Here is a 19,350-nt window from a genome sequence, read left to right on the forward strand (position 1 = left end):
AGTTAAACCCTTCAAATGCTACTCTTGTTTCTGCATTTTCCTAGTTTCCTCTAACTGGCTTTAACTAAGACAAGGCCAATACCCAGTCATGCATCTTAAATGATTGGAATAATATCAGATTACCAGTTTTAAAAAAAAAAGTACTAAGATTTTCCAAACCATTTACGCCCTATAAAAAAGGAAGGCAAACAAGGGAAAATAGTCAAATGCCAAGGGGTCAAATGAGGACTTTGTTGAGTTGGCAGGGGAAGATATTGAGTTTAATTCCCATTTACTTTGATGCCGGGTTTTAGAAGTTTGCAGTGGTTGGCTGTACCTTATCTGCAGGTCTTGGCCCCTCATTCTTTAAGAAGGAAGCACTACTGTAGACCAGCACCCCACATGGAGCAAACACGTAGCTAACAAAAAGCAGAGCAAAACTCTTTCCTGTTTATCTGTCGCTGCACTGAACTCTCACGACTCGCAAAGTGGAGGCAAAAAGAAACTTGCAGCTGGAGCTCATTCAAAAAAACAAAAATAAAATAAAAACCTACAAATTTAAATAGCTGTGATTCTCTTGTAAACCCTAAAGCTAGATTAGAAACACTAATGTCGACCACCAACACCTAAATACAGGCTGTATGTTATTTACAGGAGTGTCCTTGGTTACTGCCTAAATGTCCCCTGAGTTTGCAAAAAGTCAGTATGTTGCAAGGCTGATCTTATGTTCAGTATAATGTTAAGCTTGCAGTTCGTTTGCTTCAATTTACATTTTGAGACTGTAGCTTAATGCATTTTGACCTGTGGTTGCAATTAGCTTGGTAATAAAAAAAAAAGTTGAAAAAAGTGAACATTTCATCATCATCTTATTTAGACTGAATTTGGGTCTTGGGAGCAGGATGAGTTAGTTTCTATATTCACTTTGACTACAGTAGTTTAATTATTATCTCTTTAACGGTATCAGTAATTTAGTACTGTCAATGAACACCAATGAGTAAATATTAATGGCAAAACCATAGCTGGTTAATATACATTTTTGGCCCCTCTCATAATAAATATTAAACTTTTCTACACTTCACTATCATTATTTTTAGACATAATTACAAATGACATTTTACATTTCAGAATTGCATTTCAATGTAAAGTAAATCTGGCCCACAATTTGGCAGTCAAATGCTTTCCGTCTGAATTAACAATAAACATATGTTCGGTTTCTGTTAAAGGACAGCAAAAAAAGGATATGTCTAATATAAAAAGGGAAATACGAAGTTACATTTTTACAAAGAACAAGTGGACTGGTTTTTGTGGGGTGGAACTCTAAATTTTACTGCTTCACTTAAAGCCACAACCCTACAGTATCATCACAGTGACAATGAAGTTTAAACTGGGAGCTGGAGGGCTTACTCTGTGTGTGTTCAAATCGGATGCATAGCTGTTTTTATTAAAAGGTCAAAACAGAATTGAGAACAATGGCAGACAAACAGTCTTGGCATTAATGTTACATAACCCTACACTGCAAGTAACATCCTAGGGTGTCACACCCGCAAAGTTATATCAAAAAGTTAAATCACTTTAGCTTCATTTTTATGTGTCTTCATCCGTCACGTACAGTATTCAGTTAATTCATGTGTGCTGAATGTATTTTAACTTTAATTAAATACGTATTACATTTACTTGACCAGGAGTACTTGTGGTCGTTTGATCTCTGTTCTGTGCTTTGGGATCATTGTTCATTGTTTAAATGGTATGAACAAGATTAAACTATGTTTGCCAAATGTAAATGAGGCAAGAGTTGGAAGGGATATTTTCCTAGCAGGTCGTTTTTGTTTTATGTTTTGTAGAGTTTATTGACATTTTAATTAGTATATGTACATGTGTAAAGTGCAGGGAAAAAAAAGTCTTATTTCCATAGCAACCAATTGCAACAAGGAAGATGTCATACTATGCCGCTGGCTGTAGTTTAAAACATACAAACTAATTTTGAACATCTTTGCATCACAAGTGTAAAAGCATTAACATGGTAGTAGATGCAATGCATTCACTGGCTTTCTACAAACTTTATTAAGCAGCCCTGATGTGTATACAACATATCTAATATAGTGATGCTTACAAACTAATAGGACAGGAGTTACAAACTGCCATGACAGAATGTTACTGGCCCATCAAGAATTGCTGGTTCTAAAAGAATTACTGCAGGAATGAGATGACCTGGTTCATAGGATGATTTTCACAGGACTTTTATTCTTGTGGCCTGGGAGTATATTGTTAGAAAACATGCGAAAGTAGCTTAACATCACATGAACAAAATATAAAAAAAGAAGCTTCTCCATTTGCGGGTGATATTAATTACCTTACTGATAAATTTGCACATTATCGCCCAACCAAAACAGGATACTATGTCTACTAAATTGGCAAAACTTTGCAAGGTGAAACTGGGGCAAAACGTTACACTGCGAATTAGTGACCCAAGACGTTTATTATTACCATTATACCAAAAGTTAATTTCTCTCACACCACACTGGTTGATACTTACATCTCATATCACCACACCACACTATATTGTTGTCAAGAAAGACAGTATCATGCTGGCAAAGACCCATATTTAATGCAAGCAGTCCAACTCACCCAGTAGTTGTGGGCATCAGTATTGAATTGCTGTTATTAATAATAATAATAATAATAATAATAATAATAATAATAATAATAATAATAATAATAATAATAATAATTCATATGGCACTTCTGATTGCTCCATATCCAAGAGTATTCTGAGTGACTTAAAAAACAAACAAATGCAAAGCAAATGTATTACTGTATGTGCTGTACCAATGTATGTATTGTCTCATCACTGTCAGTAAAAGCTGCATAAAGTACCACTCAGATATGTATCACTTCCATTACATGAGTTTAGCACTGTTTCTATGGTAACATTTTTATTCTATTTAATACAGGGCCATTCACATCTTCATCAAGAGTTAAAGATCAGGAGACCATGACTGCAAAGGACCCCAGCCTAGACCAATTTCAAGGTTTAATGGCAGAAGCAATGCTGCGTTCTTCATCAAACACAATGCAATTGAACTATAAACTTCCACTGTATGCAAACAGACTTTTCTGCCACTCGAACCCTCCTCATGTGAAACTATGATTTCCTTTCTCTTGTGCTTCTGGGTTGATCTGTCATGTCTTCTTGTACCGTATATACTGTAGATAAAACTATACATAAAGCTGCTGTTTTGTCAGATATAGAAAAGTATATGTATGTTTCCAGTTGGGGATCTGGACTGCTTGAAAAATCCAGTACCACTGCAAAATGTTTCTCTACAGCAGAGCAATTTCAATAGTTGTACTTTATACGGGTATCTGAATTTGGGCTGCATGTCAATTTTCATTAGAGTTTAAATGTTTTGGAAAAAAATATTGTGTCACTGACTTCAGCCGTTACTTTACATGGACATTCTTTATCTTAGCCGAGCTCAGGAAATGCACAAAAAAAGTGCATTACTGTCTGCAACATACTAAGTTATAAATATCGAAATGAAATGTTTTTGAATATGGTTGCATTGCCTCATTGTTATTTGACTTGAGGGGAGAACAGTAAACAAGAATTAAGAGGACAGATGAACCAATAGAATACATTGGGCATGGCTTGTGACTGAGGAAGAATGGAAGGATGTTGGAGGCTTAGACAAAAAAGCTGGATAAATAGGTTGAAATATGTGAATGGCCCTAAATCTCCTAAATATAGTCAGCAGTGAGGACTGCCTAGGCCTTACATATTTAAAGAGACCTAGACTAACAAGAGGCTCAAATAACTTTTAATCAACACGAGGACCTGGACATTAGAGACACAGTGTTCTATTCACATAGTTTTATATTATGTTCTTCATTCAATTGTTTTAGCTTATGTGTATTACATTGGGATTAACAGACACAAAGCCACATTTTACTGTGAATTTGATTGACAGTGTTATTCTTAAAATCAAAACTATTTCTGTGATTCACAAAACCAAAGTGCTTGAGCAATATAAATGTAGATGGCCCTCAGAACTAGTTATTTGAGCCCCTGGGTCCCTCCTGCCTGCTAAACAGAATTACTTACAGAGCAAATGGGCAGTGTGAACCCCACTGTGTACAAGACAGTGGAGGTGATGGTACTGTTATGGAACGGATATCTGATGCTGTCATCGTTACAGAAAAAGCCATTCTGATACGGCTTTATTTTGGCCAGGTTAAAAACAGCAAGCGGCAAGCCAGCTGTAAAAAGAAAGGGTAAACACAAGAGTTAACTTCTTCATCAGTCTGGGTGAGCACTCCATGGCATGCAGCCTCCAGCACTTGTATGATTAAAAAATAGTGTCATATATATATATATATATATATATATATATATATTATCTATATCATAGTCCAATGGAAAAGGCTGTTTTGAAATAAAGTAGCAGTGCATTTCTATCATCCAACTAGGATTGTGTGGTAAAAAATGACTCGCCCAACTCAGTTACAGTACGTCCAGAGAATATTTGTAATAAAATTCTTCTTGTTCTGAGAAATAAGCCCTAACAGTCTCATTATGGTAAAAGTTCTGTATGTGTCAGTATCTAATGGGATCTTATGGCACTCCTAAATCTGCAGTCCAAAAACGGTCTTCTGTGCTGCTGATTAATAAGTGCATTTAGTACATGTTTCAACAGTAATACAGACAATTTCATAATTATACATCTAGTTCATAATTTACCACCACCTCTGATGTGTTGCCGTCACCTGCAAACAGCCTCATGTTTCAAGAGTATTCTATACAGGCAATCACTTCATTAGACATTTGACTCCATGCAGTCAGGCACAAGTCATTAGATAGTGTGAGTAGTGTGTTACTCAGCTTGTTACAAATCCAACAGCAGTTTAAAGTTCTGAAGCATGCTGAACGAACCTTTCAAATATACATTCAGTTAAGTATATACACACATTTTCATGCAAAGACACAAGCATGCAGAAAAAACATATGCACACAAACAGCCACACGCAAGCACATACAGTATGCATAAATTCCCTACATGCTATTCCTCTTTCAAAAGATAACAAAACAGAAGTACTGCATCCTATTACTGCTGTCGACAACCCTTCAAGGAACATGAAGTGTCAAGAGAGATGGCAAGTTAAAGGCATATCAGTAGATTAGTCATTGCTGCACCCTCAATAGGCCTAAAGGGACATACTCTTTTCTGACTGATCATTATGCACATTTCTCCAAAAAGCTTGGACATAGAATAACAGGAGCTATCTATTACAGGACAGGCTTACATACACATAACCTATCCAGAAAAAGATATGAAGGCAAAGAAAAGTGGAAGACGTCTGTATGGTGTGTTGGATTAGTTTTACCAAAAAAAAAAAAATATATATATATATATATATATATATATATATATATATATATATATATATATATATATATATACACACACACACACACACACACAAAATAAATCAGACAATACTGGCCCACTTTTCATTCTGTTTTCTGTCACATTTCAAACTTGAGCACTATGCAGCTGGTTAAATAGAAACCACTCAGTCTAAGTAACTGCAGTTGTTGGTCTAGTAAGCCTGTGAAATAGGCTTTTGGTTTAATGGCCCTGTGAAGTATGTGGGTGACTTTCAGCTGACATTTCCAGAGAGAACAACAAAGTGATGTTGAGAATGAAACACCTTGTGGTCAGAGCAATTGCCATTTCACATTGCTTTGGTGGTCAGATCGTTTTAAAAAAAAAAAAAAAAGGTTTTCATTTCTCACATCTACAGAACATTTTATTTTAAAACAAGCTGTTGCTTGTAGCTGCAGTAAATAAGAACAACACTCTCTGGTTTATGACACTTTGTTTTGAGCCATTGAAGAATGGCAGCCTTTTATCTAAAGCAAGTGGTCTTTCTGGAATCATAGTTGCTGTGTTTTTACTCTTGTTAAGAGATGATGCGTCTTGACACTGTCCGTGTCAAGACAACACAAACCCAGACAACAATCAGCGAGCTTGGAAGCCTAGACAAGCCTGTCATATTTAAATGCAGTTTGCACTCTGTGAAGTCCCTAAGCACTGTAGTCAGGGTTTCCCCTGGGTTCTAGATTTTTGTAGTCACTAGTGACTAATACTTTCTAAAAACATTAGTCACTCCAGATATTCAGTAGTCACTACTGGCACACAGCTCAAGTTTTCAAGGGTGTTATGAGTCCTGTTTTTATTTTATACCTTAAATCACTGTATTGACCAAAACAATTATTGAATTAAACCATTTTAATAATGCTCTACAGTTTAAATGAATTGGTAATTTACAGCTGTAAACTTTTAGAACATTAAAAATCAAGAACCAGATTTATTTGCCCTGAAAAGCTACAGACACAGAATGCATTATGAATTACTTATACCATGTATGTCTTTTTACAATAAAAAGAAAAAAAAAACAGTGTTAGAATATTATATACATCCCATGGAAACAGAGTTTTGCAATAAGGCTGAAACTTTGCTGCTTGTTTTCCTTTTCTTTTATCTGACGCTTGTGAGCTTGCTTTGTTTTTTTTCTGGTGTTCCGAATCCAAGTCTTCATCTTCTGCAACTTGTTGTTCTGTTTGTTCTATTTCACTCTTGCTGAAAAAACGTGTGGATTTTCTTCTGCGACATTTTACAGTATTGGCTAACAGTTTTGTTTTTTAATTTACGCGCACGTTTACCGCAATCTCATTTATATTGATGATAAAGTTATAGAAAAGAAGGCAAAGAAAAGTTCACTATCCACGCATCTCTACAGCTGACCTCAATACGAAAACATATTACTGGCATTTTTAAATGATTGGTGACTAAAACGTACAGTACTGATGCTAATTAAAAAATAATAATAAAACGCTTACCTAGTATCAGTGTAATGGATGTCCCTGCTTGTTACCACACAAATCACTGATGATGGCAGGGAATATATGTATGTATATATATATATATATATATATATATATATAATTTTATCATGCTCGTTATAGGCCTACTGGCGAAATGGTCAAGAGACAGTTGGTGCTTAACACATACGGAATAATTTTGGCCCTGAATTTTAGCATTTTTTATTGAATTTTAGCATATTTTATAACATTACCGTAGGCTACTTTTTTTTTCTTAGGTAATGATGCGTTTTCGTTTCACAAATCTTCTGCACACAGTATTTCTAAGCACAACTGTAATAACCTATATTTCAACAGTCACTGCCGAAACTGATTACTTATTCTTCCAGAAGTAATGGTCGGGTGTAACAGGGATACGAGGTTATATTTGCGCAATATGAAACTGAGGCGCTGAATGGCTGACTGCATTTACGTCGCCTACCACGGGATGAGAACGTTGCAGAGTCAATGAATCGATGAGGCCGAGGCGCTGATCTGATCAGAACCAGTGACTATGGTTTAGCGATCCCTTCTTTTGAAGAAAGAGACGTTGTGTGTGACTTTAACAAAAGGGATTTTTTTTATAGTACAAACAGAAACGATCGTCACTAGAGACGATTCCACATTTTTTTTTGTCGTCACTTTCAAAAAACATTCGCAAATTACGAGAGTGACGAGCGACAGCGAACCCCTGACTGTAATCAAACCTACAGTAAATGCAAAACTTAGTGTGAACATGTGAGTTATGACACAACAAAACAAGCAGTGTTGTTAGAAATGGAGGTGAAGCTAGTAGTTACCACAAGTCCAATATGTTCCAATTCAACAATATGCTTGAGCACAGACACTTCAAAAAAGTAAAATGCCTATTATCATTCTCTTCTTCCATAATCCCCCAAAGCACAAAATAACATTCTAAGCTTTCTCAGCTCCATTGGTCTACATTAATTTCTAATTAAGTAACATGATGTGTTCTGCGTTTAATGAATTAGAGATGAGACAAAGATATTTTACTTTAAATACCTTAATTTTTTAGTGAACAAACTGATTTTTATCACACTTCTCAAACACAGTTTTCCTACAATGGGAATTTGGGAGCACATACTAGTATTCACTGCCAATTCAGCAGCAACTGGGGAACCTAACAGGTCGACTAGTTTGTCATTATTCCAAACAATATTACAGTATTGGTTTTCCAAATGTCAATGCCCAGGGCCTGCAAAGGACTTAGTTTTCCATGTGGCAACCCTTTTTGGTATATACTAGGGTTCATAGTAATCCAAAAAGTCAACCTACTGCAAGCCAACAGAAACATGTGTTTGTTTGTCTTGCCAAGTCATGTAAACCCCTATTAAAAAGGAATATACATTAGAAGTAAAACCTCATTAAACCCACAGAGCCAATAGAAAGACTGTAACTGCATTTTACAGCAGATACAACTGTAACTTTGTACAGTTTTCAATCCAATATTTGTCAGCTGATAAGGCTGTGTGGAAAGCAGGCAGAACATCTTGTTTGGGTTGTTAAGAGAGCACCGGTGCATTACAAGTTAAGCTGCTATGGATTCACTCATGACTTTACTCCCCTTTAATTCTTAATGTTACTTCTTTTGGTTACAGTTAATCATTTGGGACCCATCAGCTGACTGATCAGATATTATGCATCATTAAGAAGAGCCCCATACTTCAGTTCTAAAGGTTTGCAGTCCTTTGCTGATGATGCCTCCCTCAGCTGATTGCAATATGAAACATAGGACTGAACTAGACACCCAAACATGTGTAGCTGGTCAAAGGTATTATGTTGTCTTGCTCAGTATTATAATAGAGCTTTCCCAAATGCCCATGGTGACATAGAAACAACTAATGTAGATTAGAATTGGAGTATACAGAAAAGAAGGCTGTGAACCTTGAACGAAGCTGAAAATCAAATAAAAAATTCCTTGGCCCACGACGCATCTACCTGCCCCACTCATCCATCCAAAAATAAATAAATAATCCCTAAGAACGAAAGGGAGTTAATGCTTTTCCATTGATGAATACAAAATCAAAACATAAATGTACACTGCTTGTACTGTGTTAACAGAGTGCTGTTGCAAGGTATGATATTTCAGTTCACGTGAGAGTTTTGTTGCTGATTGTTTTAAAAAAAAGGAGAAAAAAGAAAAATGAATGGATCGATTTGTGACGTTGTTCAGATATCACGTACCTAACTTCTTTGGGGTGCATTGCATAATCCACCTGGAGGCACTTTGTGCAATGCTAGACAAAGGAGACTGAAAGCTGTGATGGACAAAGTGGTGCATATTGTTAATTTTATAAAAGCGTGACCATTGCACCACCAGCAGTTTATCGAACTTCTGAATCAACTTAATAGTGAATATGGGGACCTCATCTTACACGTGAAGTACGTTGGCTAAGCAGGGGAAAGGTACTGGAACGTTTCACTGCACTACTCCCATCTATCCTCCAGTTTCTTGTTCAGTGTTCCCATGCACAGGCTCAACTTGACGATGAACAGTGGGTGCTGGAATTGGCTTTTCTCACCGATATCCCTGGACATCAACACGCTAAACCCGGCTATGCAGGGGACAAATCACCTCCTACCTACCCTATGCCAGCGGCAGGAAATTCATGCTACAGTTACAGGTAATGTCATCTCTGCTAAAGTCTCCCCCATCTTAATGACGCAATGAACTGTTCTGATGTGAGCGAGACAGAGTATGATGCATCCGTTCACGCAGGCATGCTTACTGGACTGGAGGAGCGTTTTGAAAAAAAGGTTTTCATCACTGAATGAGCTGAAGCCTAATACATGTAATAATTAATGTTGTGATATACACAACTTTAGAATTACATTCACTTAAAAGTATATGCATGCATAAACAGTTTTTTATTTTGTTATTAGGGCAATGGTGACAAATATGAGTGATTAATATTGTTCTTTTTAATTCTAAATCTGTATTGTGAACGGACACACAATGTAATAATCAAATCTAGAAGGTAGGGAATGCCTGTTTTTATTTTATTCCTTATTTTTTTCACTTTTACTGTATATATATTTATGATCTTACAAAAAAAAAAAAAAGTTTGCTTAGGGTGAAAATGTACAGCTGTAGTGTGTTCTGGTAAGGGTCTGGAAACAGAAAATACAATTATGTTCACTATAAGTTTTTTATTGCCCTTTAATGAAAGTGTGGTAAAAACAGTCAAATAAAAAAAATTAAAATGGCTGTGGGTTGACATCTATAGCAAAAACACTGGCTGTAAAGGGGTTACAAGCACAGTGCAACTCCAGGCCATGCATTCCCTTTGCCACATGCTTCATTCAACACGGTCACCATGTTAAACTAAAAACAACTACTCAGAATACCTCTGATCTCCACATACAGTCTCAGTCTCAAATAGTCATCAGTGTTCGGCATTCCCCAATACAGTACTTTTTTTATTTAACCATTTGCTTTCTCAAGTACAGCGCAGCATAATTTACTTTCCTGAACACCCAAAGCAAGGATGCATTCAAAAAATATAATCCTGTTTTGTTCTTGCAATTGGAATCCATTAAGAAATATAGAAAATGGGGACACATACTGAAATGGAGTATGTGCTTGGTGTAACGTTTTCTTCATTTTATTATTCTTTTGTTTTTAATTATTGAATATTTTACAGGTTATACCATTGCCATTCCATTACGACGAAAGCACAGGAATTCAATACACATTAGGTTTTGCTTCCCTCATGAATTGTAATTGTATTACTCAGTACTTGGTTGGAGCTAAAAACCGGTCCATTGCTGGCATTCCAGTACTGAATGATTTTGCCTCCCTAACCTTTAGAGCCATTATGACACTCCCTGTAGAGTCCCCAGAAAAGAAAGTGAACTTCACACACCCAGGACCTCACGCACCTGACTGTATGACTCACAACTACTAACATTAACACATATTGTATTCTTCTTATTATTTTAGATGTTGTCTTATTACAGGTATTCAGATATGACCTTTATATCTCCTTGCACAGCTCATTGTTAATGGGGCGAAGAAAGGCAGAACAATTAAAGAGGGTGTTCCTTAAAAAAAATGACTGGGAAAAGCAGTCATCTAATTACTAATAGTTTTTTTCTCTCTCTCTCTCTCAACAAAGCATTAAGTAACAATGCTGTTGGTAAAAGTTCATTACGAGTTCACTCATTTTCCCTATGGAACCTTTTGTCATCCACAGACAGTCCAACAGTATGACCAGTTCAGGTTAGGCTTCCAACATCTGTCAATTTTTAACCTGCTGATTAAATCCACAGCAACCACTACAGGCCAAAGTCAATGCCAACAGTGGCTGCGTGCAGCCCAGTGTAGTTCTGTTTATGAGTCTGCTGTGCCTCGCATTATTTTTCCATGTATGACAACATGTAGGTAGCAACTGCCTGATCATGTTTCTGATGACTTCATAGGCTCCATTGATCTGGAGAAGCCAGCACTCGTTACAGCTCTCAGAGGTTTTATTTATAGCTCCATCGAAAAGGGCTGCGGATTAAGTCGTAATTGTTCCTGCACTTGGCTTTGTCAACCAACTTTACATTTTGTTTCTGTCCTGGTTTCTGTGTATGGGGCGATGCACTGGCTAGTTTTGATTCTACTCATAAAAAAAAAAAGACTTAAAATAAAATAAAATAATATAAAACATAGATTACTGAAAGAATAAAATGTTTGCTTATTTTAAGTCTAGTTTGATGATTAAAGTTTGGCTATACTGGTGGCTAGCCTTAAAGAATGCCATCTGTTTCTAACACTGAATAACAGCTATTACTGAATTATTATAAAACACGTGCAACTTAATACCTCAACTTAAAACTACAATAACTGGTATTTCAGAGAACATTTGATATTGGAAGTGCATTTACAAACGTTTTTAAAATGATTCACAATTGGGTTTTAATTTCCACAGACTTCTTTGGAGAAACATAAAAAACAAGTATCCACTCCCTTCAGTGGCCGCCTAATCCCTTTAATTTAGATGCAGAGTTTATTAAAGGTATGTTGTGAAAATTCATAAAATTAAGCATTATCCAAATTCAGTTTTCATGTATCTTGGAGCGCCGCAAGAACTGCAAAGATGCAGGTTCTAGTTTTCTACTGGTGCCTTCTACTAAAGGTTTAGGTACAAGGAAGCAGTATAGAGTACAATGAAGGTAAGCTTCAGGAACACGCCAGGGGTATTTAAAATAAAATATGTACAGTAAACCTGCAACTAAATCTATCATCTCTCAGTGCTTTAAAGCACAATTTTCAATTTTTAGGCAAAGGAAATTTGTTAATGTTACAAAACTAAAACCACCATTTCATAATGTTAATTCAGTGACTCAAAGAGAGTATAAATGTCTAACTAATTTTGTAATATTACCGGTTTATTTTGCACCTTCATATAAAGACCTATCTAATTTATTGTTACAATTTAAGAACAAACCTACACAAAACTGGTGCAACCCAATAAGCATGAAACACCGCAGTAACAAAATGTAGCGTCACTCTCTAGGGAAACAGATATGAGGTGGACTATTATTACTATTATGTCAGTAAACTAGGGTTTGATAAATACTGTACCTTGGTTATTTATCTACAGTCCAGCTATTTCTGTCTCCAGTGTAATGGGTTATTGGTGGCTACAATCAACCAATACACACAAAATTATATTGATAGCTTTTCACAGATGATGCAAAACATTTAGGAATTCAATTTAACTGAATAATATTAAGCCAAAATAATATGCATGAATTGATGATTTTCAGCCGTTTTCACATGTGCTGAAACCAAATTATACTTCTCTTTGCACACGGCGAGTTGAATTGTATTATGGGGTTCAACGCTAATCTTGGCATTATGTAACACTGGCTGTTAAAACATTCAGATTTAAATCAATGTAGATACATTAACAATTACTACTGACTGACACATCAGAGGTTGCCTTGGATACCTCTAGAAGAGGCAAAGCATTAGGTTCTGCTAGGATTGTGAAATGAAAACAATAATTATGAGCTCTTGGCTAACAAACCACAGCAGTACAAAATTAAATAAGGGCAGAATCCTACAATGTCAAGCCAGAGCAATTGCTGGTACTCTGTAGAAGAATAGGTATCATAACATTTATGATTTCACCTATTTGCTCCACTTCCACACCTAAAAAGTTGCATTTCTGTCATCAGTGGGGTTATTCCAGTTATTATTTTTTCTTAAACCTACTTACAGACTATATAGTCAAACACGGATATATTTGATAAAAATACGACATTAATATCTTAGGAACACAAATGTTACTTTGTTTTCTTAATGTACCCAATGCAATGGCCTAGTTGAAAGCCTGTGAGAAGTTCTGACATTTGTTTTTCTTTGAAGTTAAAAGCCTGCCTCTTTATAGAGTTAAGCTTTGTTCGTTAGGTGACATACTCCTTTAATGTTAGCAAATATGTTTAAGTGAGTGGGAAACTGTGGCGAGAATGCATTTTGGGCCTCCTAAATGCAATATTTAATGAAGGAATAGGAAGCAAACTGGGATCTGGCATAACTTAAATTATGATTTATTTTCCAGAGAAGTCGTCATATTTTTGAGCCAAACCAATTACCCCCTAGTAGCAAGACATAACCACCAGAGAATGGAAAATGGAAAATACTACACAAAAGCAATGAAACACCAAAGGAATTATGCACATTAGGCAGCAAAGACTGGTATTTTAAACCTTTACTAAAAACAAGGCCTTTGCTAAAGTTTTATGTCTTTGACAGCGTTGGTTTTGTTGGTAATAATGGAACATTGTAAGTAACTCTTCTCTACCACGTCCTGACTGAAAGGTGCACCCAGTCTTACTGACAGAGGAATTTCAAGCGGACTCATTAAAGTGGCAGAAAACTCATATACCCTTGGAAAAGACCTGCAGAAGTGATACAAAATATAGTTTCTGCCAGGAGTACCAGAAAGAAACTCATTCAGTCGCTATTAAAAATAAATAAATAAATAAAAAACCCTACATTGCTTTTCTCCCTGCTTGCCACTAATTTACTGTCGATAGCTTTTTTTCCCCCATATGCAGTTTGAGTCTGCACAGAAGAAATTTTAAAATTAGCCAATGTCTCTTTAGCTAACCTGCTCCTGCTCCACTCCCGTATTCGAATGCTGTGTTCTTTATTTCATTGAAGGCTAAAATCCATAACTACAGGACCTAGTAAAAATACAATGGTAAATCTGCAATTCAAACTTCATGTAATATGTGACTACCATAATTCCTTTAAATGTATGCCTTTCAATTCGAATGTCTTTTGTGAGCAAGAGAACACCTAAAGGGGTAGATGTAAGGATACGTGCAAAGTGATTTGCTGGTCCAAAACTGCCATAATGCAGCCGTAAATAGTGTTTGGCAGCCGTCAATCAACCGTGATTTTAGCGGCCGCTAAAAATGCAGCGTATGTGAGAAGGGTGTCCACCATTGCACTTTGCCACCATTAAGCCATTAAAATGATACTGAAATGCATTCAGAAGAAAACAGCATGGAATTGGGCAGGATCTGGATACTATGCGGGCGCAAACATTATAATGTGGTGTAAGGATTTTGCCTTGCACTTAGGCAATTGCTGACCCTCCAAAAACTTTACACCTCTTCTTACAAGGTGCAAAACCGCAGAGACCTGTCGTTGGCTTCAGGACGGCTGCTGTGGTACATTTCCTGATGCACCGACACTTGGCTCTTGTTGAGGAAAGACAGGAACACGTTCGGAGGAGAAGGGCAAGACAAAGAAGACCCGGCATATTCAATCCCAGGGTCACTTTGTTTGGGATGCCGGAGGTTGCGGTGCTAAAGTGTTATCATCACACTACGCAAGTCATCCTAGACCTAATAGCTGAACTGAGGGATGAGCTAGACCCCAGCATCAATCTTGGGAACGCTATCCCTGCACATGTGATAGTGCTGTGTTCTCTGCAGTACTTAGCCTCTGGTTCCTTTCAGACCACAGCTGGAATGCCTGGAGGGATAGCACAATCCACCTTTTCCAGAGTGCTTGGCAAATTTCTGGATATCATGCTGAATAGGGCAGGCCAATACATATAATTTCATAAGGATACTCGCATAACTGATGTTGGCTGAGGCTTTTCCAAACAACTCTGTTTCATGCTGAGTGACCTCAGCCGTAAGGACTCTCAGCTCCTTCTCAGAAAACTTTTCTTTTCTTTTCCGTGTGCCAAGAGGACTTTGCTGCCCTTATTCTCACATATTTTTTATTTTTTTTGGTTTGTATTTTTGTGCTTCACAAATGTCATACAGCGCCTACTGCTCTCTGTACTCCTAACTCCCTCACCTCTGGGCTGCAAGTGTGGCTTCTAAATAGACGATGCGCTCATTGAGACCCTCATTATCATAATTGCTGATCATTATTTGTGCGTGTTGAGTAATTTGCATTGCTTTTAAGCTTACATAGGGCGCAGTGCAAAATAATTGCCTGGCCGCAATGCAATTATAATTTCGCATCCGCAATTATTTGCATTGCACCTATACTTGCATATCCCCCAATATGTGCATGTGTTTATATACTGAAAAATGTGCAATAAGACAAAGACAGCTTCAATAGCTCAACCAGTCAAGTTTCAGAACTTGTCATAAACAACAACATGGATTTTTTATTTCATTCTAACATAGCATATCTGAAGAGGATACCAATTACATGTAAACATCTCCATTCAGTTTATTACTAATAATCATTTAGAAAATCCATAAACTATAAAAGAACAATGAGTTGTTGACAAGTCACTTAATATATTGTATAAATCAGCCATGGTCTTCTAAACTTCCCACCCAGAACCATCTGTCAGTTACAAAGGAAATTGCATTATATACCGATTACTAGTAAACGTCAACTGCTGTAAAGCACTCATTCCTAGTTATTCGATATTGGCTTGTTTGTTATTTGTTTATTTCTTGGTTGATATGGCCTATGCCCCGTCCATGTTATTGTACATTTCACTGCAGATGGATTAAGAAAAAATGTAAGCATTACTTAAGGATTTTTTAATATGCTTTTACTATAGGGTGCATTTTCTTTTCTAATCACTGTTTAATATTTTGTTTGATCCACACTGTTGTTGGCTTCTTTAACTATAGCCCAGGAAAGTTTTGTGTATCAATCTCAACCCTCAAAACCTCTTGAATTAAAGACATGCGACTGGTGGCCAATGTGTAACTAAAGCATATTAATGTAGAGTCTAATAGCTGACTTATTAATGACATCTTTGATCCTTCAAAATCTGTACGATTATGAGAATGGAATAGCTGACATCTTCCTGATACTATTACTTTGCAAACAAGGATTACCTTGAATAAAAGGTTAACTTTGAAATGCAGTGTGTTTCATTTACAATATGATCATTTACAGATGGGAGGTTTAACTAAGTTGTTATCTTAGAGAAAAAGTATTTGTATTTCAGGGAGGCTGGGGTACCAATACCCTGACTTTGCCACGATTCCCTACACTATAGCCCACATACAGGACCCCATAATAAAACGATGCCCTCTGCTGGACGATAGGTGTTTTTGTTTCATGAAAAATAAACAACTTACGACCCAACATGATCAAGCCTACAATCTGCTTTTTATTAAGTCTTATTAACAACATCTGTCCTTAGCGCTGAGGCACTCTGGTTAAGCCGTGTGGGGCCAAGTAGAAGAGAAAAAAAAATTAATCTTAAAATTTACAATCTGTTACCAAAAATGACGCAATACCCACTAGCTCTGCAACTGGCAATCCAGTGTGGAACTTCGGCGGAGGTATGAGCCATTTGCCAATTGAGAAAATTCTCTGGCACCCATGTGTTAAACAGATGCAAGTTATCTTAAATAAACAGATAAAAGGACAAAATAAAAAATAAAAGGGCAAAATAACTACTGCATAAATTCAAGGACATTGTAACCCTTAGTCTCAATTCCTTGCATTTCAAAGATAAGCACTGTACAAATGGATAGCTTTAATACAACAGCACAGGCAGAACGTGCAGTCGTGAACAACACAAATACAGAGGCTGTGTTGCAGTACATCAGCTCTCGTGTTACATTTTCCATGCTGGATTAATAATGTAAAAATTAATACAGATTCATTGTTTCTTCCGTTTCTGGTCAAAGTTGCATAAGCAATGATGAATAGGGGGCTTCTATGTTTCCAGGATGTCTAAGTCACAGTAACAGTATTTTGTATTTACTCCAACATCAACATGATGTAATTCTGCACAAAATCAGCAATTAAAACATAAAACAGTGCAAATGGTGAACTGTTTAACTTCAGCACATAGCAGCTCAGAGGCTTGGGGAGCCCATATAAGGTGCACAGTGACTAAAAACAAACTTCCTTAGATGGGCATGACAATGTTTGAATGTGTTGAGAACACAATATAGGGGGATTATAATTAAAATACTTATAATATTTGTAACAATTGATTCAATCAATGTATTTATTAATTAAACTAAGCTTACTGTTTAAAATACAGTAGTTCTTAGATTTACAGTAAAACATGCAACTGAATCCATACATCAGTGACTATGGGCCACATTTACAGGCCAAAGGTCTTCAATTCAATTCAATTTTGTGAAAATTCAAAACAGTTCAGAATTAACCTGTTTCAAAATTAAAATAAAATGTGCATATTTTCCCAATGTGCTCAAAATAACCACAAAAAGTGAATTAACAGGATTTACAGACATTCTTTCAGATGTCTACAAAAATGTATACAATACCCCTACCACACATACTGAACGGACAGCTTACAATATAATTAATGGAGCATATAGTTAGCCCCTGTTTATCCTACACAATATATAGAAAGTACATGTTTGTTTAGTTGATAGGTGCAATCCAGGTGCAATGTGCTTTTAAACGCATTATGAGGTTAGGTGCTGCAGATCTCATTAAAGAACAGCGCTGTCTGGAACTTGGGAAAATGAAAGTTTCTTAGGTTTGCATTGCTGAGGTTGGATTACTCGATTAATCAAGTCTCAACTGAAGCCTAAGTACAACAAACATGCTTGCATAAACAGGTTCATGGTTACCACTTTTAAAACCATCTGTGATGTTTAATTTTATTACATGCACTTATTTTTACTATCCTCTATCTATCTAGCTATTACTTCTCTATATGTACAACATTCTTCAAATTGTAAAGAGCTCAAGCCGCAGCGCAATTTCAATGCAATATTCTCTCACTCTAAGCAGCTGTAAGAAACAAAAATGTATCTAATAACCAACATCATCCGGTCCTTGGTCATAAACAAAATTATGGGACACACACATAAATAAGGCACCGGTATTTAGCATACATTATTTTATTTATTTCAATTATCGATGAATGTATTCTGTTGTAAATAATAATAATAATAATAATAATAATAATAATAATAATAATAATAATAATCCCCCCCCACACCCCACCACCCCACCATCATATGCATTTTTCATTGCCCACAATAACATAGCGTGACAATGCACGCCTATACATACCTAGGACAACGCAGACTATATCAAGGACAATGAATGGGACTGCTGTTCCGTCAAACATGTTTTTCGTCTTTTTCTTGTGTCTTTTAAAAGGTAATTATGCTCCTTGTTGTGAGATTTCTGATTCCCACCCAAAATCTAAAGGCAAATACAAATTCTTATTTGCGTAAAAAAACAGGAGGCTAACAAGCAGCTTAATATATCGCCGTTTGATTTGAATACAGTTTGCAGTCTATTAAAACATATACAGGCAACGATTAGTATTGCTTCATTAAAGCTTCGTTGAAAAAAGTAATTGCCAATGGCCACTACCTTTAAAAAAAGATATTGGAGCACACCGGCGCTAATCCCTGCCGACTAACTTTACCCTCACCCTATCTCATCTACGGCCTTTCTTTGGTGTTGATAGTGAGGGCAAATCCTACCCTGCTACGATATTTCTGAGACTGGATTTCAGAGTTGTCATAATGAAGATCAGATGGAAGAGCCTATAGCGTCACTGCCAGCACAATACGAAACCCCTCGCCACGTCTAAAAAGCACCGCCTCCAAATCCTGCGTATCATCCAGCAATCTTGGTCCTGCCCATTGCCGAAACACTCCAACGTGCCTATACGTAATATCCCTCCCCACCTCACGTGATAACCTTATGAATGTAAACCCTTTGTTTCACCCTTACTTGATGTCTTTGTCATGGCAAACTGCTTACTAATATAATGGCAAAGTAGTACATCTTGAATCACGTTTTCTGATCAATTGATTTTTTACATTTTTTTTTTGTTTGTTTTTGTTGAAAAGTACAGTACAGCTGCAGGCAAAAGTATTGGCACCCAATGCTTATTATACCATAACTCAGATTAAATACAAGCATTTAGTAAACCTGAACCACTTTTTAATAAAACAAAATACACAATTTCTAGTAATTTAACAACTTA

General features: G+C 36.5%; 1 protein-coding gene across 2 annotated transcripts in view; it reads right to left on the reverse strand.

Moving 5' to 3' along the window:
• The window catches only part of LOC117421166 (phospholipid phosphatase 1), a 47,593-nt gene extending 28,647 nt beyond the window's left edge, over nucleotides 1–18,946 (reverse strand). The window contains exons 1-2 of one of the 2 annotated variants that reach the window (XM_034035201.3): nucleotides 18,420–18,946; nucleotides 4,082–4,236 (exon numbers count right to left, since the gene is read on the reverse strand). In XM_034035201.3, coding sequence (XP_033891092.3) covers nucleotides 4,082–4,236; nucleotides 18,420–18,477 — 213 coding nt within the window. In that variant the 5' untranslated portion in view covers nucleotides 18,478–18,946. The remainder of the gene's footprint in view (nucleotides 1–4,081; nucleotides 4,237–18,419) is intronic. The other variant, XM_034035202.3, reaches the window with a different exon arrangement.
• Between the last annotated feature and the right edge of the window lie 404 nt (nucleotides 18,947–19,350).

Source organism: Acipenser ruthenus, chromosome 1, assembly GCF_902713425.1.
Source record: "Acipenser ruthenus chromosome 1, fAciRut3.2 maternal haplotype, whole genome shotgun sequence".
In the NCBI taxonomy this organism is placed as follows: domain Eukaryota; kingdom Metazoa; phylum Chordata; class Actinopteri; order Acipenseriformes; family Acipenseridae; genus Acipenser; species Acipenser ruthenus.